The sequence below is a fragment of the Dermacentor variabilis genome, chromosome 6 (genome assembly GCF_050947875.1).
Source record: "Dermacentor variabilis isolate Ectoservices chromosome 6, ASM5094787v1, whole genome shotgun sequence".
Lineage (NCBI taxonomy): Eukaryota > Metazoa > Arthropoda > Arachnida > Ixodida > Ixodidae > Dermacentor > Dermacentor variabilis.
In genome coordinates this window covers 129609054-129634430 of record NC_134573.1, presented here as the reverse complement: position 1 = coordinate 129634430, position 25377 = coordinate 129609054, and the positions used below count along the sequence as shown (strand labels likewise).

Genomic DNA, 25377 nt, shown 5'->3' with positions numbered 1-25377 from the left:
AGCACTTGTCACCCTGTAGCAACAAAGAGTGGTACTGTAGGGACATTCCCGAGTTCCAGACAAGACATTTCCTTCTTAATGTCCCTTTCACTGAGCTGGAAAGTCTCAGACAGTGCACACAAGCTGATACTTTGTGTGGGCCATGGAAATTGCAGCTGCCACTAATCAACAGTGACTATTATGAATTGGTACAGTTGACAAGCATGAATCATTAGTAACTTAAACTGTAACTCTCACGTAATGCCACAACAAGGTGTAGCCTCTCAACACATGAACTCCAAACAGTCTGAAACTAACAGAGAGGAAAGCAAAGCAGCAAGAAATCTTATGAACCAAAATGAGAGTAGAACCTCTTTCTCAGATACCTCGCCACAGATTTGCCAGAACAGAAAGGTGGCCAAGATTAGGCAAGGCATAATGGAAGCACGGTAGGACTTTGATAACATCATGGTCAGTCAGTTGGAACTGGTCGCCTCAGATGGCAGCGCTGTCTGACTGGCACGGCGCTCACTCGGGGCTTTGTTTCTTCTCAGCCATTTGCATGTTTGCAGAGTAGTGGTGTCATGAATGGGCCGTGACAGCGGAAGCAACAGCAGCAGGCATGTAAGATAGCTAAAGAGAGAGCTGGCAGTGCGCTCTTTTGGACACGCGAGCGGTGTCGTGACCGGTGTGCCCTACACGCATGCTTGTGAGCAGTGTTTTACAAAACTCAGGGAATCCAAGAAACAACAACACTCACAGGCATACAAAAGCAGCAGAAAGACGGCGGCTGTTGCCACCCAACATGAAACAAGTGAGGTACATGGAGGATCGCAGAAAGGTGGACGACCAAGCACTTTTAACGCAGTCACAAGCGCTCCGAAATGCAGATCTGCACAGCAATCCTAGTTATGCTCCGAAGCACACTGCATGCGTGGCAGTAAGCAATGGCTTTCTTTGTCGCATACTGGCCGCACTCAACTTTGTAGTGCATCAGGTTTTCGCAGTGTCACAGGTCATGCACCGGGCAACGGATTCACTAAGCTAGGACAGAAAAATAGCTGCAGATTCTAACGCTGCACGGTGCGTCAAGTAGTCCATTGTTGCTACCTTAGTTTCCCCCCAACAATTTAACATTCAGAAAGAAGTGTGCTATATAATGTATATAATATTTCTCACTTTCTTCACTCATCTGTACGTTCTCACACATGCACACACACGCTCACATTTTTACACAGCAACGCTAAAGTACCACAGTTCCTAAACAGCAATAGTCTTATGTGCTCTGCCTAACAGGGTGTCTTGTATTTTGTCAATAGTGGCAGATACTGCATGCTTAGGGGGCTTGGTTTGACGGTTACACCACTAAAGGCAATGTCCAGAACTGCGACCATAACAATCTATCCATTACGCTGTTTTATAGTGGGCATAGCATTTTGGATTTAGCAGGTAGTATGGCAGCCATTATAAGCATCAAAGTACCATGGGGTAATAGCGCAAGGTATGAAAACAAACAGGCAATTACAAGACCTGCAGGAAAGAAAATTGTGACTTCAGGTTGCAATGGCACTTAGCAGTTTTCAAAAAAAAAAAGAAAGAATTTTTTTAACTCAATTATAATTTTCACATTCCTCATGAGCAATCTCACCAGAAGGCACCACATTCTCAGTTTAAAGTTAAGCCTCCTCTGCAGTGCTCAAAATTTTACAAGCTCCAAAACAACTTTTGCAAACGTTTATTTTGCACTTAATGGTCATAGCAGCACTGGTACTAATCAAGAGCAATTTCTCTCCAACATAGAATACAGCAAATGTGTTCCAGCAATGCACGCCTTTCTTGTATTTAAGCACATTAACGCTGTCTAAAGTGACACCTTGGTTTTCGGTACCACCAGATTATGATACTGCTACCAGAATATGTATGTCTTGAAGTCAACTGATACTTTCCGATGCAACAGTAACAAGTTAGAATAGGATGCACAAGATTTTAGGAGCTCTCTGTCATTAAAACACCAATGAAGCCCCCCATACAGGGTCGCCACCGTATACTTAACCGACAAAACCTACATGGCAGCCACTGCTTATTGCTGGCTGTTCATTGGGTGCACTCTTTGTAAAAGAAGCTAAGAAGGGGGATATATTTGCCTCCTTTGTACAAGTGTCACACAAATGGCACCAGATTTTGAACTTTCAACAAACAAGACGACCAATAAACACAAGCACCTTCATTTGCACTGTCAACCTTATGTGCATGAAAAAGCTATGTGAAAAAGAAATGCACTCCTCCTATGTGCATGTCAACAATGCATAAGTTTCTCTATGGCAGCTTCCTTTACATTTTCTTTATCTCTCCCTCCTTTTTTTTTTTTTTTTAAATCTCACAGACTTTAAGACTCTTAGCTGCCACAGTGCTATACACAAGCTAGATCACAGGTGTAATGACACACAAATGTAACATATGTGTTTCTCTAGCACAGAGTGCAAAAAAAATTTTTAAAAAAGAATTTAGACTAACTAAACACATGACAACGAAATATGCATGTATTGTTGGTTTTGTCAGCACACATTCAATACATCGTCTCATTTCCATTCATGGCAACCTATAAAGTTACCGTTGAAGAATGTTACATCCTTCATTCAAGACTGTAAATGAGTGCTTCCAACCAAGCACTCATTTTACCCCACTCGCACAGATTGTAAATAGCACAAATGGAGTCAAAAAAAGAAAAATGAACAAATTCAGCTAACATCAAACTGAACAGTTAATTAATGGAGGTAATAAAAGGCCTACATACTCGAGGCAACTTTTGCAGATCTTGTGTGGTATACAGGCCACAATAAAAAAAAATGGAATGTTGTACTGATGACATATTTTCACTAGTGCCAAAATGTACATCTGTGAGTATCTGTAACAGGGTGCTACGACCACACAACTACTCTAGAAAGCAAATCCTTTGTCAACCACACTCAAAGAACTTGGTTCAGAGTGAAAACTAACACCCCATGCAAAAATTTCATAAATAGAGGGCCATATGAAAGATAAGTACACTGCACATTAATAGCAAGGTCGTCACAACAGTCACACGACATATGACAACAGTGTCGATCTGCAACCTATATATGCAACGTGAGGTAAACAACAAAAGTCTACTATGGCTCTTCATCTACATACACAACCAAGAAGAAAGGTGGTTAAATAAAGTGAAATACTCACTTCATTACGAAAAATCTAAAAAGAACAATCACAACCAATACAGGTAGCATGGCAGTCTCGCATGCATTAACCATATTAATAGGGAACTGTAAACATACTTATTATACATTGTTAATGTCACAAATAGAAAACCAATCAGCCTGCATAATATAATCTATTTGAAAGTGTTGAATAAGAATAGCAATGTGGGCGAATTGGTTTTAAGTCTATGGGGTAAAATTTCTGCAGCGCAAAGCACTGAAGTGTGGAAAGAAAGGTCAAAAAAGCACAAAGGAAGGAGGATTGCAGGAGGACAAACACGAGCGCTCATGTTAGTCCTCTTCCAATACGTCTTCCTTCGTCTTTTTTTTTTTTACGTTTCTTGTCGCACTGCAAAAGTTTTACACTTTGAAAGTGTTGTTTTGAAGCACATTTTAATCATGAACATATAAGAAAAATGTTTTTACATGCAAGTGCCTCTCATGCACCTAATTTTGCATTGCACGTAACAAACCTTCTCATTCAACTATTTGCAAAGGCTCCGAATGGTGTCTGTGCATGTTAAAATGCCTAAAATGAACACCTAAGAGCCCAAACTGGTTTGGTGTTTCTTGTCGAAGTCAGACCGATGCAACTCAACTGTAAACATGTTGTGCGTGATGTCAAACTGAAGAGAACAATGAGCAGGACTTCTTTAAATAATAAACAGAAGAAAGAAACCCACATGCTTTTCCGAAAGCAGCGCCACTCTAGCAGGATGTTCAATGCAATACTACATTGACTTACACTGCTAGCACACCCCTTCCCTAAATACAGATTTAGATAAGTTATTTACATCAACTCAACAACACTCATTTCACAACAAATGCAAGAAAGGTAGTTTTCATCTTGTTCCCTCCAGCATAGCCAGATGACCAACCAGATCTTCACAACTACTAAATAAATGCTAAAGTGTAAACGTGCCCACTTGTGTTTAAAACATACATGGTAGAACCCCCATAACATGATTTTCATGGGACAGCAGGAACTGAATGCTGTAACCGGGAGAAAGCACAACACAAATGTTCTGAACACACTGAATGTCACAAGTACAGTGAACTTCAGCTACCATTATAACCGGGAAAACACATTAGCAAGATTTTCACGTATACAAGTGAACTGAGGTAGTAAACGAAAGCAGAGATTTTAACAAGTACAGTGTCCGATGCTAAACAAAATAGCAATGAAAAGCTCACCATAATAGTTACCAGCGGTAGTTAGATGAAAATGAATAATTTAAGGAAATGTCCATCACTGGAGGAAACAAATTAATCACATAAGGCCAAGTTTCTGGATGGTTACATCCTGGCTTCTGAAATCACAAAAATGTGTATGGCACTAAGGTTACTACTAAAACCATTAAGCATACATATTGATCACAGTGATTTGCTATCAACCAAGTGTAGCTATCCACTTTTCTTTGAATCCCCAATGCAGCAAAACAAGACATCTTACAGTCAACTGCCTCGGGTAGCTTCTCTTGACAAAACGCTGTGGCAAATTCGTTATTGTACAGAGGTCACTCCAACCCCCCACCCCTGTTTTCATACTCAAAGGACCCCTCACCAAGCCCCACTGAAATTTTTGGTTATACACTGGAAGTTCTACAGTGCCATCTTGCCACCAGAATTATTTAAAATTGCTTCGTTATTAGAGACAGGAGAAATTGAACTGTCACATAAGTTCCCTTCTTTACTCAATCCCCCTTGCTGCTATTCTCCTTTTACTTCCCTACCCCCTCCCTACTGTGGACAGCAGTTCAGGTGTAAACAGACTGTGCTAGACAGTTACAGTGTAGTCAGTAGAAATTTATTTTCACTTATTCATGAATTTATTTCAATAAACCAATTAGTACTGCTACTAATACTACTTCCAGGAAGCAAGCTTCACTGCCAACATAGGTGCTCTCTCCCTTTGCCTTAAACCAGTGCCCACTAGCAATATACCCTCCCTGTTTTCACTCATACCAGGCCCAAGGGACCAGGCCATGTTTACATAACAAGACCAGCATTTTATTCTTCTGTTCCTTGGTGTGGCACACTTCGAGTGGCAGTTCCATGCATTCTGTATTGAATTATTTACCAGTCACATGCCGTAATCAGTGACGTTACAGGTGTTGCAGTGACGTCATATGCATAAGTGTTTATGCATGTGACCTTGATTCTCTGGCAGGAAGCAGGGCTCCCTAAAAAAGGGTGCACAGGCTTTCCTTTGAAATTTCGTCTGTTTCTGCATTGCACGGATATTTGATACTTTACACACACAGTCGTCAGCACATCGTCTACACACTGCGCTTGTCCGTTAGCAATGCCTGGACCTGGTGACGGGCCCTTTAAGTAAATACTAGTTCGTCTGCGGCTCACTCCGTATTGGGAAACTCTATGTTAGCAGAAGCTGACTTAGCATTAGGGAACAACTTCTACCCCCACAGCTGAAAGGTGCTCTTATTCATGAACTGCAGCAGTGGTTCAGAGTTTTATGAATCAAAAATAGTCTACCAACATCGGGAGCCCTGTGAAACAGTGTTTTCTGCCCTCCAATAATGTATACGAACACACACATGCCTACTATGTATTAGGTCCGCTCTGCAAGCCAATTCACTGGCAGTTTCAAATTTCGCTGCGCTATCATTGTGAATCATGCTTGCGACCTAAGTGGCTGAAGAGGCAAGGCCTATAACGTGTCATCGTACAAAGTCACTTTGTATTGCTATGTCGAACAGAAAAAAAAATAAAACTTCTCTGCCACTGTACCGTGCGAAACAAGGGCTATGGATGCCGTCATCTTCAAGACCACAACTGGCTGAAACTATGTTAATCGCAAGTAGATAAAGAAAACAAAATGCAAGATAAGGGTTAAGGTTTGACTACAGAGCACAGGTGGTAAGACTTTGGACATCTCGCAAATTAAGTAGCTGCAAACAAACATGCCAAAATCATCACAGAATAAAAGGGCAAGAGATCGCCAAAAATCCACTTATTTGCAAGCCCTGAACTTCTGGAGCACAACTGGGGGCTGCAGTGAAATTATGGCTGAACATTTAGCACACAACAGTGAAATGAGATTCATTGGTTAGCTCAGTGGGCAGTTAATAAATTTCGACCTCCTTGTACAAACGGCCTCAGCAAGTGAAACTCAAGAGACAAAAGACTAATAAAATACAAGTCTAGTGTCACAGAGCATAAAACACACATACATGCTAGAGGAAGTCACGGCAACCGCTAGTAAAGTTGAAAACAAAAAGAAAATTTGCATTAACTCTGCCAAAAAACCTAAGAAAAGCGCAACCTAAAAAGATAAGTGTATAAAATAAGTAGGCTGCACATTAGCTGTGCAATAATGTTGTTGCGTGTATGGACACATTCAAGGTAAATTTCACTAGGCAAACGTAAAGCTTCAAGAGAGACAGACCTTTTGTGTGTGTGCTTATGTCTAGCACATTTTTGCGGCTCTCAAGCATTCAAATCTTGGTGCGCAAGCTGCAGACGTCATCTTACTTGTGCAGGTGCGGTGCCATTTCCCTAAATAAAGCAATGCAATAACAATGCCTAATCTGTTTTTCAGCGGGTGTAGCAGTTTTCAAAAGAAAAAAAAAATAAACTGGGAAAAGCATCTCCTGATTCACAAACGTGCCATATGGAAACAAACACTGTAAACATAATGGCGCAACCTATATGGAAGAGGTCAAATCACCAGCACGTTGGCAAAACCCCAAGTGAAGGAAGGTGGCACGAGTGGCCTCTTGCAACAAAATTCAGTTTTCTAACATTCTAACACTTCAGTGGAGTTGCTGGCCATCTCAGCAGGCTGCACTTTTCTGCTGCTTCTTCCTCTCTCTCTTTTTTGCAATTCCCTATGTTCATACAGGGTGACGAGAAGCAAGATGGTGTCTGCGAACATGGCAAAAAGCAGATTTGTGCAGACCAAGCTCCAAGATGTCATGTTGCTCTTCTTGCAATTTGTAGACAATGTAACAAGCACACACAAAATTGGGCCCTTCAGAATTGACAAATGAAATGAAGAGTCCATCAAGTTTTCGCACTAATAATGTGGGGCAATAAGACAAAGACACATGGATGCCCTATGCTTGCATGTCTTTGTTCGCAATACCAACCTCTGCCCTTAGGAGAGCTAAGGTGGAGCACGGGTACAGTGTATGTATTGACGTTACAACTAGAGGACTTGTCAGCCTCTTTTTCCACACAACTGGCACCATACTGAAGCTCTTCATGCATTGTCTAGTTGTCACAAGAGCCCCATCTTGTGGTTCCTCTGGATCTTATATGTTATAACAGACTCTTCAAAGAGCATCAGATTAGGACAGCTTGCCTCGGTGTGCTACAACCCCGATTCCGTGCTATTCCCACTCTGTATTCTGTGCACAGCCTCCTAAACGCGGGGTTTTGCCAAGGTGCATTGGTCTTAATGTGCGCTGGGGCTCAGTACTGCGTCCCGAAAGTTGGGCTCTGGATCGGTGGCGGAGACTGCGGCGGGTACTGGGCATTAGATTGCGGGAACGGCGGCACTGCCCCACCAACCGGGGGCTGCTGACGCTGGCCATGGAAGCTGGTCTCTTTGTAGACAAACCAGCAACCAGCCACCCAAAGGAGCACATTGAAGAATCCCAAGATCTGACAAAGAAAGAAAGGTGTGGCTACAGCAACCTGGCTTTCAAGACATTTCCTTACACAGAGAAAACTATGGGCGTGCGAATGTTCTAAATTTCAAACATGAATTGAACATAGTCATAGTTATTTGATTGAATAACTTACTATTTTAAATTGTAGACTTCGTTTCTGCTCGAGCATAAGGGATAACATGTAATGAACTCACGAGGGACAGAGATCCTAGTGAGCACTGCTCAAACTGATTCTGCTGTAGAAGAATCACAGTCGCTGCCCAGAGGCACCAGCTTCTGAGCAAATGCACTGGCCAGGTAACTTGAGGACAATAATTTCCTGTCATTCAATAAGAATGCCTTGCTTTCAGACAGCCTATATACAAATTATTCTTGATTTAGGCAAAGCAACTGATTGTTTAACCAATATTACCATATTTGCATCCATTTTAACCCTTTCAGAGGCAGGGACGAGTCTTACTCGGTTACAATTTTTTTTGCAATAAGTGCCAAGACCAAGCCTGTCTCATTCATGCGTTTGGGCGCTCTTTTCAAGTGCCAGACAAGGGCCAGGCTGATGCAATCGATTTAGATGTTCTGGTGAGTTCTGTCTTTGGCCGCTAAGTGGCCTACAGACTCCGTTCATCCGGTAGAGATTGTAAACATGGTAGCTTCCAGTCGCATGTTGCTGCGCCCACTGTGAATGCATGGCTTTCATTTGATTGGCCAGTCAAACTCCAAAGATGGTTTGCTTCTTCATGAAAACATTGAAAGAAATGACAGTGTTGTCAATGCTATAGACATATCTAGTGGCTGATTTTGTCAACTGCAACAATAGTTTTGATATGGCACAGCAATGAATGAAGTTAGATGGACGTAACCTTCCACCAGTGCCTCTTTGCTTTACATTTGTGTAATTTAAGACAAGTTGTGAATTAACTACCCAATGTCATACATATTTCAAATCTGCAAAAAATTTGCCATCGAGACGTGCAATAATAAAAAATTTTGATTTTTTTTACGCATTTCTGGATTTCGTGGCTTTGGACTTTTTTAAAGGGTTAAAATAATGTGCAGTACTACTCTAACACCGCACTTCTCTCTTTCAACGAATACAACACACTATAATTTATACATGGATATGGTGACATGCTGTTCTCATTTCATTACCTTCACTGCCATGGTACACAAGATAAATGCAAGCAGTTGTTTCTCGTCCAGTAGCTAACGTCATTACATGCACATAAGAAATAATGTAAATAAGCCTCAATCTTTTACCAAATGAACTCCATGCAAACTTTACATTTTACTTCATTTAGAAACAAGAAAGTATTCTATATATGAAGGTCAATTTCCTCAAACATGTGTCCGTATTTAATTCGATTTGGAAATTTCACTATTCAAACAACCCTAAAAAAACCACTTAGGTGGTTTTTGCAATGGCAACTGACAAAGGCCAGGCAACAGGTTGCAACTGATGACCAAGGAGCTATTCGTGGATAAAGCCCCTCCATCCAGGCACCACCACCGCTTTTGCCAAGTAGCACCAACCTTTGATGTGCACTGCTTATCCTCGATTCGTCGCTCACGCCAATTTTGCTTCTGTGATTTCCACTTCCAGGGTTTCCATTTCCACTAGTTCCACTTCTGGAATTTTCCTTTCCTAAATTTCCGTGTGTTGCATGCTCGGCCCTCTATGCAGCAGTGGCATCACTTCCACTTGAAAACAGAAGCTGGGATTACACTAGTTTTGCTTGACACCGGAGACTGTGAGCAAGGGAGGAGCACGGAGGAGAAGGGCAGGTTGGCAATACTTAACATAGTCAGCAAAACATGTATGGAAGGGCTTTACTCATGGCAACCAACATTCCCAATGAGTGCTACCTGCCCATCGCCACACTGACAACGTCTCACGATTGGTGTTATTCATGCCTGCTTGCATTGCTCTTGCCACACGACATAACGGACGAGGCCAAGGTTATCGGGCCAGTGCTTGCCGTTGAACACGCTTCCTAAGAGTGGGCCAGTGCTGTTCGGGCACAAGTGGCTTCATCAAGTGCGCGACAATTGGAGCCAAGTTCGTGGCCTGCAACAGCTACAGGGTGAGACATTACTAAGCAATCAACGAATTTCCGAGCTACAATCCTTGCTTGACCGCCATTAGGACCTCTTCAGGCACCATCCAAGCACCATCCGAGGTGAGAAGCCGACTCTTGTTTTCCAAGATGGGAAGACGTCAAAATTTTTCAAAGCTCGAAGCATTCAGTTTTCTCTAAAAAGTACTGTTGAGCAAGAGTTGTCTAGACAAGAACAGATGGGCATATTGACACCGGTAACAAGTAGCAGGTATGCCACTCTGGTGGTACCAGTTTTGAAGCGGGACGGGTCAATAAGAGTATGCGGTGATTACAAGCCGACACTGAACCCCACACTAGATGTAGAACATTACCCGTTACCCAAGCCCAACGAGCTGTTTGCAGCCCTCGCTGGCGGACAGCAATTCTCTAAAATTGATCTTAACAAGGCGTACCAGCTAGTAGAAATGGATCGAGAGTCAGAATGGTACCTTAAGCTTAACACCCACAAGGGTCTTAATAATATTTAATAATATTTGGGGTTTTACGTGCCAAAACCACTTTCTGATTATGAGGCACGCCGTAGTGGAGGACTCCGGAAATTTCGACCACCTGGGGTTCTTTAACGTGCACCTAAATCTAAGTACACGGGTGTTTTCGCATTTCGCCCCCATCGAAATGCGGCCGCCGTGGCCGGGATTCGATCCCGCGACCTCGTGCTCAGCAGCCCAACACCATAGCCACTGAGCAACCACGGCGGGTCCACAAGGGTCTTTACGCCGTGAATTGTTGGCCCTTTGGAATTGCTTCAGCACCTGCAATATTCCAAAATATAATGGATAATGTCTTGAAGGGCTTCAACTTCGTGTCTTGCTACATTGACGATATCCTAATTACGGGTTGCTCAAAGGAAGAACACTTGCAGAACCTTGATGCAGTTCTCAAAAGACTATCAGAACGTGGAATTCGCGTAAAGCCATCGAAGTGCGAATTCTTTCATGATGAGCTGACTTATCTGGGCCATGTAATCAACAAACAAACACGGCATCCACCCAACAGACGAAAAAGTGGTCGTAAAAACCAAGGCACTGGTGCCAATTGATAAGCACCAACTTCAATCGCTGCTAGGCCTCATCAACCACTATGGAAAGTTTGTTCCAAACTTATCCACTGTTCTTTTCCCCTTAAACAGGCTCTTCTAGAAAGACGTCGCCTGGTATTGGAACACAGCTTGCGATCGCGCCTTTCAGCACATCAAGAAGCTGCTTTCGTCAGCTCCAATCTTGGCACACTATGATCCAGGCCTGCCCCTGCAGCTATTTTGTAATGCGTCCGCCTACGGGTAGGTGCAGTGTTGTCACAAATTTTTTCTGACGTTCAGATAAGGCCAATAGCATATGCCTCATGCACCTTGAGTCGTGCTGAGAAAGGCTATAGCCAATTAGAAAAAGAAGCCTTAGCTCTTGTGTTCAGCATTAAAAAATTCCATTACTACGTGTATGCAAGGCATTTTGTTTTGATCACGGACCACGAGCCTCTGGCTACAACTTTTGGTCCCAAGACTGGCGTACCAGCAATTGCCGCTGCAAGATTACGACAATGGGCAGTTGGTTTGTCGGCCTATTCTTTTTCATTAATGTTCCGGCTTTCTGCACAGAACACTTACGCATATTGCTTCTTTAGGCTGCCAATAACACAGCCAACGGTCGAAGAACAGGAAGAATCTTTTTATGACCTACGCTTCGACACTATGCCGATCAACAGCAATGATATTGCTCGTGAAACTTCACATGGTGCTACTGTGACCCATTATATCTTGTCAGGCTGGCCGCGTAGGGTCCTGGATGAAATCAAACCACTAATTCATAGAAGATTAGAACTGTCCATACATCGAGGATGCATTATGCTGGGAATGCATGTACTTGTTCCAGAAAAATTCCGCACATTCATTTTGGACGAGTTGCACCAAGGTCATCCAGGTGTTGTTCGCACCAAAGAACTAGCAAGAGCTACGTTTAGTGGCCTACTATCGATAGTGACAGAGCGTTTCACCGCGTCTTGCACCGCTTGCACGTCTAATCGCAATCTGCCGCCTAAAGCACCCTTACATCTTTTGGCATGGCTTACGTGCCCTTGGCAATGGTTGCATGTCGATTTTGCTGGCCCGATAAACGGAGCGACGTACCTCGCGGTGGTTGATGCACATTCAAAGTGGCCAGGAGTGTTTCCAATGCGGACCACCACCACTGAAGCAACCATTTCATGCCTACACGAACTGTTTTGCAGATTCGGATTTCCCAAGACTTTAGTGTCCGACAACGGCACTCAGTTCCCTTCTGCAGATTTTCAGGAGTACCTGTAGCGAGTAGGAACCAGACACGTTAGAACAGCTCCGTATCATCCCAGCAGCAATGGTCTGGCAGAACGTTTCGTCCAGACGCTGAAGGGTGCACTTCGGAAGTCCAGCCGACCCACATCACCATCGAAGCTCGCAGACTTCCTCCTGTCATACCACAACACTCCGCAAGCAACTACTGCAACTACTGCCTCTCTTTTGCTGTTGGGGAGGCGCCTCAGGACTAGGCTAAGCCTCGTCAGGCCCTCCATTGAGGAGCGGGCCACCTGCAAACAGTTTCAGGGCACCAGTTGCCACAGGCATCGCACGACTACGTTCAGCGAAGACTTTATGCGTGTCCGCAATTTTCGCTGAGGACCAAGGTGGTTCAGTGCTACCATTTTTATCTGCACCGGTCTAGTGTCGTATCGTGTTAGTGTTGTGGCCCCCCGGGGTGCGTGTGAGTGGGTGCGCCACCGTAACCACATCGTACGTGCTCCGGACTCTGACAACACGGTCATCACAGCCACCGACTTCCACGACAAAGACCACGTTACAGCTGGCACAAGCGCTAGCTGCACCACTGAGCCTTTGGAACAGCCGTCGACACCCAGGGAAGCTGCCGAACAGGGTCACCACTACCCACTACATCAGCACGGACCTCCCAATCGCTACGGCACCTAATCCTACTACGGGACAGTAAACAAGTGTAGGGGAGATGATATGTCATGCGCCTAGGCGACAAGGCATCACAGCTAGGCATGCATCGTGGTAGCGGCACAAACGTTATCACTCTTGGTTGTACTTAAAAGTGCCGGCAGTCAAGTTGGCACGCGCTTCTATTCTTGTAACTTAGAGTCGGGCAGTTCGCCCGCCGCTGTTAAGTTGATGGCTAAATAAAGCCGTATTGTTTTCGCTCTGCCGTTGCGCTGTCCATCCGTCAGGCACAACACCTTTGTTTTCCGACATCCTGCTCCTGCATGCTGATTGGTTCAGCACTTTTGAGACTTCAGTCATAGAGCTGAGTCAGCGAGTGACTTCACAATATTGGTCCCTTTTCAACCAAAGCAGCAAGTTATGACAAATATGGTCGCATGACCACTGCAAATTGCTGATATAAATGCAGCCTTGGGCTAACAATGGCCAGTAGCACAGCCAGCCATCTGCATAATTTCGCATACCACGATGGTGATGACGATGATGCCTGTGGCCACATCCCTTTGAAGTGGGATGGGCACAAGTTAAACGAGTGAACAAAAAAGAAAAAAATCAAAAGGACAGAATCCGTCTACTGCATTTTTGACACAACATCTGTTGTAGTCTTCACAGAGCTTTTCACAGATCTTAGTGCGGCTAAACTAGGTGGAGGCTTGGGCTAGTTGATAAATCACATTCAACATAGAGTTTTCACAAAGACTATACTGCGCAACAGAGCAAAATCTTGCTCATATTGCCGTCTGCCATTCTTTCTTTTAAGGTCTCGCCTTTGCAAGCACTGTATGTATATGTTCATGATTGCTAGACACAACCTTGCTCCCTCTTGACTCACCAAGGACACATTCAGGGTGGCAAAGCTTCCGCTTGACTCAGAATCACACCGGGCCATTTCATCCCTGCAGATGCCAATGGCAGGCCACTTGTAAATGTTGTCAGGGCTCATGTAAAACTTGACATCACGCACTCCCTGGGCCCAGGCACATGAGCCCGCAAACCAGAAGAGTGCCATCAGTGTTGTCAGGCCCAGGTCCTGCACAGTAACGACAGGAAATTCCCACATCCATGTCCACAAGCACTAACAGCACTGCTCTTACTGAAGTGTGCATAAAATTTTATCATGGATGTGTTACAATTACTTGGAACTTTTGCTTTACTGTGCCAAGCACTGTGGCACATTCATTCATCTATTCATTTGATATTAGCATATAATGTTCATGTGTCATTGATATGTTAGCCCTTTCAGGGTCAATTTTTTTCACCCTATGCAACCGCCCAGGGTCGATTTTTTTTTATTGCAGATTTCAATTATTCTGAGGGACCTATTTCAAAAAAAATTTACTGTAATTTTTCTAAGGTGATGGTAAAATGAGAAAAAAATCTTTTGTGTGGTATATATGTACTGGTTATTCACGAGTAACAACAATTAAAAATGGAAATAAGCTTATAAGAATTAAATATTTGATGCATTGTTAAGCAGTAAGGCTTAGAAGATGCACACGAAAATATTTCGCAAGTCTCAAATGTTCATGCTCTTACACTAATATTTACGTTCATAGTGTAATCAAACTGCGTAGGTGAGCGCACTCAAGAAAACTGTGTGGTTGTGTGCCCATCAAAATAACAAAACGTGTGAAGAACTTCCGCTAATCTTCATCTTATCGCCAACCAGAGGCAATTAGTTTTTGCAAGTCTCCAAAAAAAGAAAAGGAAACGCATGCATGGCAGCATCTTTCCTATACGAACCTCTGTGAGCACTAAACGAGCGAGCAACAGGCGATTGCCCTTCGAGAGATTAGTAAGAAGATAGCCATCAGTTTTGCGAGCGCAAGAAGCTGAAACCGCCCGCGCAACAAAACCCAAACGGCCGTGCGCACACCAATACGCGAGCAGTAATATATAGATACGGCGGAACAAACTAGCTTTAAAACAAACCATGCAACTAAAACAGAAAGGGAGGCGCGAGAAAAAGGTTCCTTGTATTCCCACATAGCGACAGCACATGCGAGAAAAGAAAAAGTTAGGAAATTGGCGCACATTTTAAATGTAAGGACGGCGCCGTAAATATACGGCATCGACCATTTTGGACTTGTTCGCGGTGCCGTATATTTACATAATTGACATTCATTCAAGTGCAATGCACAGTTTTATAGGAGAGAGGGCCTATTCAGGCACTCGCCTTTTGTCCTCCTCCTGTGTGTAAATTGTCACATACTTGCATAAATTTAAATTTCGAATAGAGGGACAGTTATGATTGCTAATAGACTGTCACACATCTGGTGGCTCCCCGCTATTTTTTTTTGTGGTCTCAAAGATAACAATGTGCAGTTAAATCTCTATATGTATAAGCCAGTAAAATTGGCAACTTGCTCTGTTATATTGAAATTCGATCTTTTTTGCAGATAAGTAGAGGTGCCAATGGGTTTTTCTTACATGGGAAGGGCCGAAATATTTTCTGATAACAGGGAAAATCAGAAAAAGCACACTTAAATGAGAAAAAAAAACACACAATTTTGTTGAATTTGAGAGTCAGCGACGATATCTTCATATTAGCGGTATGAAGCAAAGCTAATTAAGGCCAGGTTTTTGCGCCCACTCCATCTCAGCAGCTGATAGTGTTGCCCTCAGTGTGATGACAGTATTATAAATAGTGCCAGCAGTGGGGAGCGAATGCTACGTCTGCCTGTCGCTTCATTGCATCTCCAAAACTCTAGATTGCACAACCTCCAGCACGGCACACGCAGGAAGACAGCGCACAATGCTGCACCACCTTGCTTCGCCAAGTCTTTGCACGTGCAGCAGATTACCTCGAGAAGAGGGCGAGCAAGCTGTGCATGCACTCAGCCATGCACAACCACGGCCGCACTAGGAAAGGAGACACACGCCAACTTGTCTCCAACTCGCTACTGCAAGCTCTCCCTTTCCCCTTGCTCAAGCGGGAAGATGGTGCTCATCAAGCTACCATCATTTTCGGATCATCCTCGCATACTTTCTCATGCACCTAAAGCACACAGCCCACGGTACACCGCAATGTGTTAGGATCTTAGCACACTTGAACTTTATACAGAACATTACGTTGCTCTGCTTCGGTGGTAGCTCTCGATAGTGCAGCTAACGATATCAGAGGTGTGTTTGCAAGCAGCTGCATGTAATTCAACCATTGGACCATCTGCATTCGCAGAAGTTTTTATTTACTGTCTTAGTGTGCCTTGGCAGTGGCAGTGCAGTTTTGTTATATTAAACTCTCGTACAAACACAATTTGTCATACTGAGGTTTAAAATACGTGGTGTTCTAAGGACAAGTTATAAAACTTTAACACAGTTGACTTTGTTAGTTAATTTGTCTCAGGCTTATTTGATTTTTCAGCTAATTCGATCAGAACCGAATGCACCGGCTGATGCTCACAGATTTCTATGGGCCCAAAATTGCCTTTTGCCCAATAATTCGGACTTCACAAGCCAGCTTCACTTCGCCACAATACAGTCATGTTATGCAGTGAAGCTTACACAATTTATTTTGGTGAAGCATATGAAGAATGGAAAGGGACCAGTGTCACGGGACATAATACGAGCATCTAGGTGCCTTATACGCATACCGGCAGCCATTCAGCACTGTTTCTGATGCTGTGGCGATTTGAGCCCTCATTTCACCTGTCATGGATGTGCCGTATTGAGACCATTAACAGGGCCTAGTATGCGCTTCTTACTTATACGCGCCATGCACCCAGGAGCAGAGAAAAACCATCCGAGTTTCGGGAAAACTAGCGGAAATGGTGGCCATAAAATAAAAAAAATTCAGAAAGTCGAGGGGACGTTTAAAGCCAGCAAACGAGTGGGGGTCTATCTAAAACTCTGAAGGCCTGCCAGTCGATGCTCGTACTGCGGCCGGAGAAAGCACATGTGCTTGTGTAAATGAACATGTGCTATGTCCCATAACAGTGGCCCTTTCCCCCTGTTTGGCATGCTTCACCACATAACACACTGCGGCAAAGATAACTTTAAAGATGATACTACCATGCGAATCAACGAAGTGTCTCTGTACTTTTTCTGCCTTTTGTTTAATTCGTCCTGCCGAATAATTCTACCAGTTTCGTCATGCCCAAAAGGATCAAATTAACCAAAGTTGACTGTACTTCTTTATATAGAGAGTTGTGTTGTATCGAGGTTTAATTGCACAAATGGCTCTTGCCTGAACAAAGCAATTGAATTAAAATGTTACAATTTATTTGCAGCCAATCTGAATCAGACAGACTACCACTCGAACTAAAGCAGACCGGGGTCTACCCTCAAAGAGTGAGTTGCGAGACCACAGCATCAAACATCAGTAGCACATACTATAAACATACAACTGCACATAAAGGCACAGGAGTGCTGCAGCTATTCTTACAGACCATTTTCGTGGAGCAGTTTGCTCTAGAGTAACAAGATGGCACCTTTCGGTGGCACGCCACACATTGCCTCAGCAAAAGCGCACAAATACGAAACTTAACACTTCTACCCTGCTACTGCACAATCAGCTGTTCGAAATACAACTAAGTTTTTGCTAACACACTCTGCTCTGTTTATGTTGCAAAATGTGGAACCGTAGAAGGAAAATGTGTGCAGTAGCTGGCTGCAATAATAGTGACTGACATATTAAGGAATGAAATGAATCTGTGTGACCAAGTCCATGGAATGCCGCTACATAGGGACTGCCTTGTGTTGCTAGCCCTTCGTGATGCATAGCGCACCTTGAGGAGAAAAAATTCACTTATCTGCCAGCATTGTGTTGCTAACCTCCAAAGAAAGGACTTCAACAATGGAGCATCTGTTGGCAGGACTGAGTACCGCTCATCACACAGAGATAAACAGAGTAGCGCCGCTTCCTGGCATACTAAGTTTCGCGGACATTACCTACACACATCCACCCAAAGTCACGCGCAAACTTAACCTCACTCTATTGCCAATGTATCAATAATAAGTGAATGGGCGCACTCTGGAATCCATGCATGGGTGACGGCAACTAAACCGACAAGACACGAATGTTCAAAGCTGAATGTTTCATAACAGTCCACCGAGTAAGCGAGTAACTATCGATAATAGATCATTGCTGCAAGGTATTACAAAGTACAGGACACCTACATTCCAAGCCCCTTGTGCGCAGCAAGAAAAAATATATTCCAAGTGAGTACACCCACGAGTGATTAGGCAGAAAATAATGAATGAAATAGTGACCATACCCAGAAACTTTCCGAGTCAGAGACATGACAAGCCGCTGCTACAAAGTGTTAGTCAAATAAATAGCGAATAGCAAAGCACACTGAATCTCATTTAATTCACAAGCAGAAAGTTTGGACAGCCTGGAATACACTTCCAGCCCTGCTTCTAGTACGGGCATCGTATATGCTACTTGCACCATTTGGGCAAGGTGTAATGAGCTCCGAAAGCGTTTGCATGTCTTCGTAAGTTATGGCCAAAGATAACTTATGGCCAGGAAGTTATCTCTCATTGCTCAACTCTATGAGTCAATCAGTTAACAGTTATCACATTCTTGGCTCTTGACTCACTAGGATGTGTTCAGAGCTGTTAATGACAGTGTTTGAATATACAGCAACAGTAGCAGAAACATACTTGCTGCATTCCGGCAGGATGACCCATAAGCAGCAACATTTTCCTGCCACTGGATGAATAGGCCTCAGACCTAGTACCTTTCTATAGTGCTGCCAATTGAGGAGACCAATTAAAAGCAGATGATTCATTAACACATGCAAGTGCTGAAAAAAGCTAGCACCCCGTTAGACTCTGCCAATATTCATAGCCAATTACAGTCACGTTGATCAACGTACAAGAGGAGAGTGAAGCTACACCATGATTGCCCCGGCGGTTGAAACACTGGTCAGTGTGTTAAACTAACAATGTCGTATTTTGATGCGAGAAGCTTTCTGTAAGCACAGTTCCACTAGTGCGGATGTGCATAAGCATATTTAACTCACATAGGCTTGCAACAGTAACTGCAGAACCACCGTAACAGGTGCATTTCAGGCACCACAACATAACGATAAAATATTGTGGCACCCCATAGGTTTTTATTGCATCAGCTCCGTGGGTTTAACCTTTTATTTAAGAAAAATTAAACTATAACAGCGAATCACAGCATGATCTCCAATCACAAAGGCACCTATATCATGGAAGCCATGTTGGTTGCGTGCGCTCATGCTGCTACTCTACTGCTGAGCGAAACGTGAACAAGGTGAATGCAGGAGCCAACGTTTCGACAAGTGGACTTGTCTTCTTCAAGGCCTTGAAGAAGACAAGTCCACTTGTCGAAACGTTGGCTCCTGCATTCACCTTGTTCACGTTTTGCTCATCGTCTTGAATTGCCATCTCCCGCATTCCCCGTCTTTTCTCTGGCACTCTACTGCTGCCACTCTACCTACACGGCAAGCCCTATCAGCGAACATCTGTACCAATGGGCGCTCCACAGTTAATACAAGATTTGATTTCTGTCACAATGTGCATGGTTTCTTGTAATGTAAAGATGAAAGAGAACTCATATATTGGTTGTGCCGGCACACATGGTTTTATGCATATAAGTGTCACACCATTGTACAAAACGTGCCAACAAGACTTTTGGGGAAAAACTGTGACTTATACATTGGAAAACAAGGTAATATGTGCTTGTGAGTTGCATGTTATGCATGCGACTTTTAGTCAATGCATGTGATTTACAGCACGTCCACAGAGTAACGAATAAAGGTTAATAAAGGGGGTTTTCTGATGGCAGTCCAACAGACCTACCTGCACCCCTCTCACGCTGTGCCTCCCTTCTTTCTGCTCTGTCCACATTTCTGTGCTGTGCGACGATGTCTATGATTCTAAGCAGCAGATGCCATGGTGCTCTGGCAGCACTGCTGTTACAACCTACATGCATGAATGGATGCACAGGACACACAGACCCCCATTCTCCCGCTCATAACTGCTGTTGAAGTAAAAGAAAGAAAAAAACATAGCCAGAAGTCCGAGGACCTTATGCCAGAAACATGCAAAAATGATGTAAAAGCCATAAAGACAACAGCCTGGAGTATATTGAGGTTATACTGTACTGAGGTTGTAACGGGCAAAATGCAGTACAACCCTACTGAAACGGTTTTGCGAGGCCATGGATAAACAAAATGCTACGGCTGGAAAAATTTAACAGTGAGGAAGGTCCCAAATCGACACAGCAACGTCATAAACAGCTCTGAGTGGCTGCCAGTAGAGTTATTAGACATCTCGGTGCACATATTGTAACCAGGGATGGAGCATGTGTGTTTGTATGATTAGGGAGCACATACTATGTTCCATGACAGTGGGCACCTTCAATGCTTAATGTGCTTCACTTCATAACACAGCAGTAATGTGGCAAAGCTGACATTAGGTAGTAACCGACAAAAACTAATATTGCACCGGAACACACTTATCGGGACTGACGACCACATGCTTCCGGCATTTCAGGGCGGGGCCACATGCGAGGCATGGCAGGCTTAACTGTGAGTATCGTCTTCATAGCAACGTACGAGAGTGAGCTAGCTTCTGCACTGGTAAATTTACGTGACCGTTGTGTGCAAATGCAATGAAACATGCTGGAACATTACAGAATGGTGGCATATCAAATGGGAGCATAATACATAGAAGTAAATGGGCTTTAAATCGGGACAGCAAAAACATGACATAGTAGCAAGGAAAATGCAACAGCAAGAAACATTAACACGGTTTCACTTAACAGGATTGCTAGTTTTAACATTGTCATGGGCTGCACTATTTCTTTCATAAGAGAAATACAATGATGCATTTAAATAATATTCAGTAATGAAAACTTTCCTGTTCTTGTATTGCATATAGAGATATTCCCATGATATTTAACGCCACGAGCTCATCATCCTCAGACTTACCACAATGGGGACAGTCTGGTTCTCTGCATACATCTTGCTGGAGAATAGATAAATGCCAAGGATGCCCACACAGTACAGGAACGACAGCACGCCTGTGGCAACAAAGAACTCTGCATTGCTGGCAAAGTTGAAGGGAAGTTCAATGCTCTCAAGGATGCGGTCGTCAGGCGTGATAGGGCAGGAACGGGGCACTTGGAAGGGGAAGTAGGACATCCTGCATTCAAAGACATCACCAATTCATTGAAACATGTTGCCTGAGGGATGCGCTGCAACATATAAAAAAGAAATAGTGGTAAGTAAGCCTGCCAACTGATTACACCACACTTTCGAGAACATATAAGCTACATATTAATATGTGTGCACCTTTCACAAGTGTACATTCAATGGCCAGTTCGCCAATGACCATCAAAGTCAACAGGAGTATATATTTTTTTATTTCAAAGAAGGCTTGCCATATGGCCTAATGTTTTATATGTATTACACATGTGCTTTAAGGGCTGTGTTGTAAATTAACCTAAGGAGTGTATTATGGCATCTGTCGCCATGTGCCCAGCAATCACAGCTATAGTCGCAGCACTGTAACTAATGCCACTTTGCAGGAGATGGGAACGCTGCAAGAGTCCACTGAAACATCAGCGACATCCATCCACACAGTTATTTTCAATTTTCATTGAGATCCACTAGATCATGATCAATGCCTTTGGCAATTGGCTGAATTGTGATAAAAGAAATTAGGTCCCGATCAGGCTCAATTATGATCAAAAGTGCCCCACGCAACACAGGTATTGGTCTCCCAAGGAGATAAGTCTTGGGAGGCAGTCACGCTATGTGAAAGGCTAATGGGCACATCTGGCAACAGTCAGTTGGCCTTCAGTTTTTGTCAATAAAGCGTGCACTGAAATGAGAACTCTCGTCGTCAACGAGGTCAAGCCACTGGGTGGAGAGAATAATGGATGGCTAGTGTAGGAGAGTGCACACCCTTAGCTATCCTCACATGTGGTCATTCTTGTATCTTTCTACATCCTGTATTGCTGCTTAAAAGCCATTCGAATGCCACACCTACAGCACTTTCACCAAAAAACATGCAGCGCATGAGTGCCTACAACCTGCTACAATTTTCAGGGTGTCTACTGGCTTTCTCATTTGCTATACCTCATCTGAAGCAAGCAAGCACTATCGCAGCCTGAATGAAGTGATTTTTTGTGCCACCATCCTCTTCAATCCCTCAACCAAATGGACAGCTGCCAACCTCGCAGGCAAATTAGTAGTGTGGAAGTATGAAGAATGAGTACTACAGTGGGCAGAGCAACACAAATGCATTTTATGTCGTTAACAAAGGCCTGCTATATTGTCAACATTGGCTCACCTGAATGGATATCCAAACTGGACACTGACTTTGAACGGGGTCGTTGCTCCAGAGCAGGTCACCGAGAAAATTGACGTGGTCCCAAAGCCAGATGTGGTTGCAAAAGCAAATATGGAAAATACCTGCAGAGTCATGGTCCAGTCAAGCTCATTGCTCACTACCACCCTTGCCATGAACATGAATTACAAGAACTAGACAACCACTTAAAATTGTTAAAGGAAAGTTTGTTGGAATCACTGAAAGCGTCAAGTGCAATCAAACTTTATTATAAAACAGTTGCATGCGATGCAAAAATATGTTCCTTACATGCAATATTTGTTATAAGCATCATACTGATAAAGACAAAGAAGAAATTGTCGAAAATTTCAGGTTGAAGTTATTTAAATTCTGAAATTTTATGTGCCATAACCACCATCTTATTATGAGGCACACTGTGGTGGCAAACTCTGGGTTAATTTTGACCACCTGGGGTTTATTAATATGCACCTAAATTTAAGTACACAAGCGTTTTTGCATTTCACCCCCATCAAGATGCAGCCGCCACCTCAGGGATCGAGCCCGTGAGCTCAACTGCTCACCTCCCATTATATAGAAACCTAACATCTGACTTTTACTTTCAAGTTTACTACAATTGTATTCAATTGCAATTGCACGATTGGCATCAGCATCCAAGTCACAACCCATGTGTTCACACATTTGGCAATAAATAACTATTTGCTAGAGGGAAGCTGCTGCTAGTGTCAACATTCCTTGATTTACAATAAATTACATGAAAGTGTGCGATGGACATGTCACCTGCATACACTAGTGTCATTACAAGCTGTTCAACTGGTTTGTCTTGTTGCATGTGAACTACATGCATTGTTCTACTTTTTACCTAAACATGCACAAAGTCCAAACAACATTATATAATGAGGACAAATATTACAGCATAACGTGTACCCTCTTCAGATACCACGTGCACATTTGCTCACACGAAACTACAGCATGAAAAGCATGAGCACTGAAGAAAGTTGTAATTAAAACATGTTTCATGCGCCTTTAAATGCTATTGATTGAATCCCTGCTGCAAGTTTCAATAGTATGCATTAAGTGCTTCAGTAAAATGAGTTAGCAGGTAGATGACTGCATGTTTGCTTTCGGTGTCACTATGTCGTGATGTAGTAGGTTCACTTTCATTGTTTTTTGCTATGTTTAGCATTGGACATATTTTTCAAGTAGCTGGATAGGTTGTTTCCAAGTATACTAGAAGTGAAATAGTTGAAGTTCTCATGTCTGATGCTGCTGTAGAGAGTTCTTGCATGAAGTCTGCATTCAGTAAGCTTCATGAAACGCACTGAGGAATTAAAAATTCTGAATCCATTTTGCAGCTGTACACTTTTAATGATTATGAAGATGCAAGAAATATGGTGAAACTAAGTTTTCAATGGACAGAATGGCACCTGAAGGCGATAAGAGGACTCAAACACTTCTTTTATTATGCAGATGTCACCGTTCAATGCAAAAGTTGTGCAAATGCAAAAGTTCAATGCAATTCAATGCAAAAGTTCTCCGGCATACTTATAAGCTACTACTTTTTGCAATAAGCTGCCAAAACGTACACAAGACAAAATTTACATTATGAAATAGAACCGTGCTTTAATTTATCAAAAGTAACAAATCCAACAACATGGTTTGTGCACTATTTTCACATTATCAACTAATCAAGTAAATCAATCAAACGTCCACTACCGAAAATATTATACTTACAAACTGCAGGACTCTGATGAATCCTCTGGGTTCTTTTAGGACTCTGAAATTAAGGTCCATCGCTGGCCTAGGCGGGGCAAAGGAAAAGAAATTAAAGGTAACTGCCGCATCAGAAACAATAGGCGGAAACCACTTCGCAATTGAGCGCACGCAAACCGCGTGCATTCGACCGTTACTTCTCTTGGGCGAGTTCAGTTACAGGGGAAAAAACGAAAAAAAAATGCCGCGCTTCAGTTTTCGCAGACTTCTATCACACAAACCTAGTGCAGTCGAGCAAAGTGGCAGATCACGCCGGAATAGAACAGTTCACCTCACCGACCACAAATCGATATAGCTTCCGTAGCGGAATAAAAACATCGCCCACGCAATGTGGAAGCGGTCACGTCCTCGAGGCCGCGAAACACCGGTGAAAACAACCCCGTACCGTGATTTCAGCGCAGCTGCTAGAGCAGCAGACCGCAACTCCCTGCGGCTTTCCACTACACGCCAAACCGCAACTTTTCCACAGCAAGCGCGCGTTCGGTTCGCTCTACCGAGCCTCGGGCAAAGCGCCGCTCCCTACGAGCGAAAATTGCGTCACTGCCGAGAGAACTCAGCGCCTAAATATTGCTGTTTACAAAACGTCGTAGTAAACACTCGCGTCACGCACGTGACACGCTGATTAGCTACATTCCGCAGCGGCAAATTGACCACCCGACAATTTCAACCGCGCTGCTACATCGCCTTTGGAAGACCGCGGACGGGAGATACATATCGATCTTCGGTGTCTAAATGCGGACCGACACATTCCGCAAAAGACTGTTCCTAAGGTTCAAAACACGACCCAATTAGGCTCAGTTTGCAGCAAACGCTTTGCACATGACATGCGCGCTCAGAGAGGTCAAATCTAGAGAATACCTGAAACAATCAACCTGGAAACTCTGATGCCCGCTGATCGCCTGCCGCCCCGAGTCTGCCCGCACCAGCCGCTGCTACCTTGCGTCTCCTCTCGCTCCTCCACGGGCCCTGTGCGCGAATGGGCGGAGGAAAAAACGAATCAGAACACTGTCGCTCTCAATCTTCCCTTCACTAGGTCTAAAACGACCGTTGTGTAGCGTCCGCAATGAGTGCAGGGTCGCGTAACATTTACCTGTCAAAGTAGCAGGCGCGCCCGACAACCAGTCCGACTCTGCGTGTTTCCGTCCCGTGTTTTTCTGCTGCTTAGCTTATGCGGAATCCATAAGCTCCGCTGATATTGGCTCCGCCCCACGCAGACCAACGCCTGCCTTGCTCTTTGAACCAGTTTTAATGCGTTTGTAGAGTTGTGGCTACAAGCCGTCAGAGAGCGCTTAGTAGCGTGTACGCGCATGTTAAAAACTTTTAACTTTAACATTATTGGCTCGTTGTAAAAACTTAAAACA

The 25377-nt window shown here is 43.6% G+C and overlaps 1 protein-coding gene across 1 annotated transcript; it reads right to left on the bottom strand.

Moving 5' to 3' along the window:
- Positions 1-7404: 7404 nt before the first annotated feature.
- LOC142585223 (synaptophysin-like protein 2) lies at positions 7405-25247 on the bottom strand. The gene is made up of 7 exons (XM_075695811.1): positions 25107-25247; positions 24875-24982; positions 23978-24044; positions 22229-22350; positions 20863-21076; positions 13788-13985; positions 7405-7841 (listed from the first exon to the last, which is right to left on the bottom strand). Exons 3-7 carry the CDS (start codon positions 24035-24037, stop codon positions 7650-7652), a joined length of 786 nt encoding a protein of 261 aa, XP_075551926.1. The 5' UTR covers positions 24038-24044; positions 24875-24982; positions 25107-25247; the 3' UTR covers positions 7405-7649.
- Between the last annotated feature and the right edge of the window lie 130 nt (positions 25248-25377).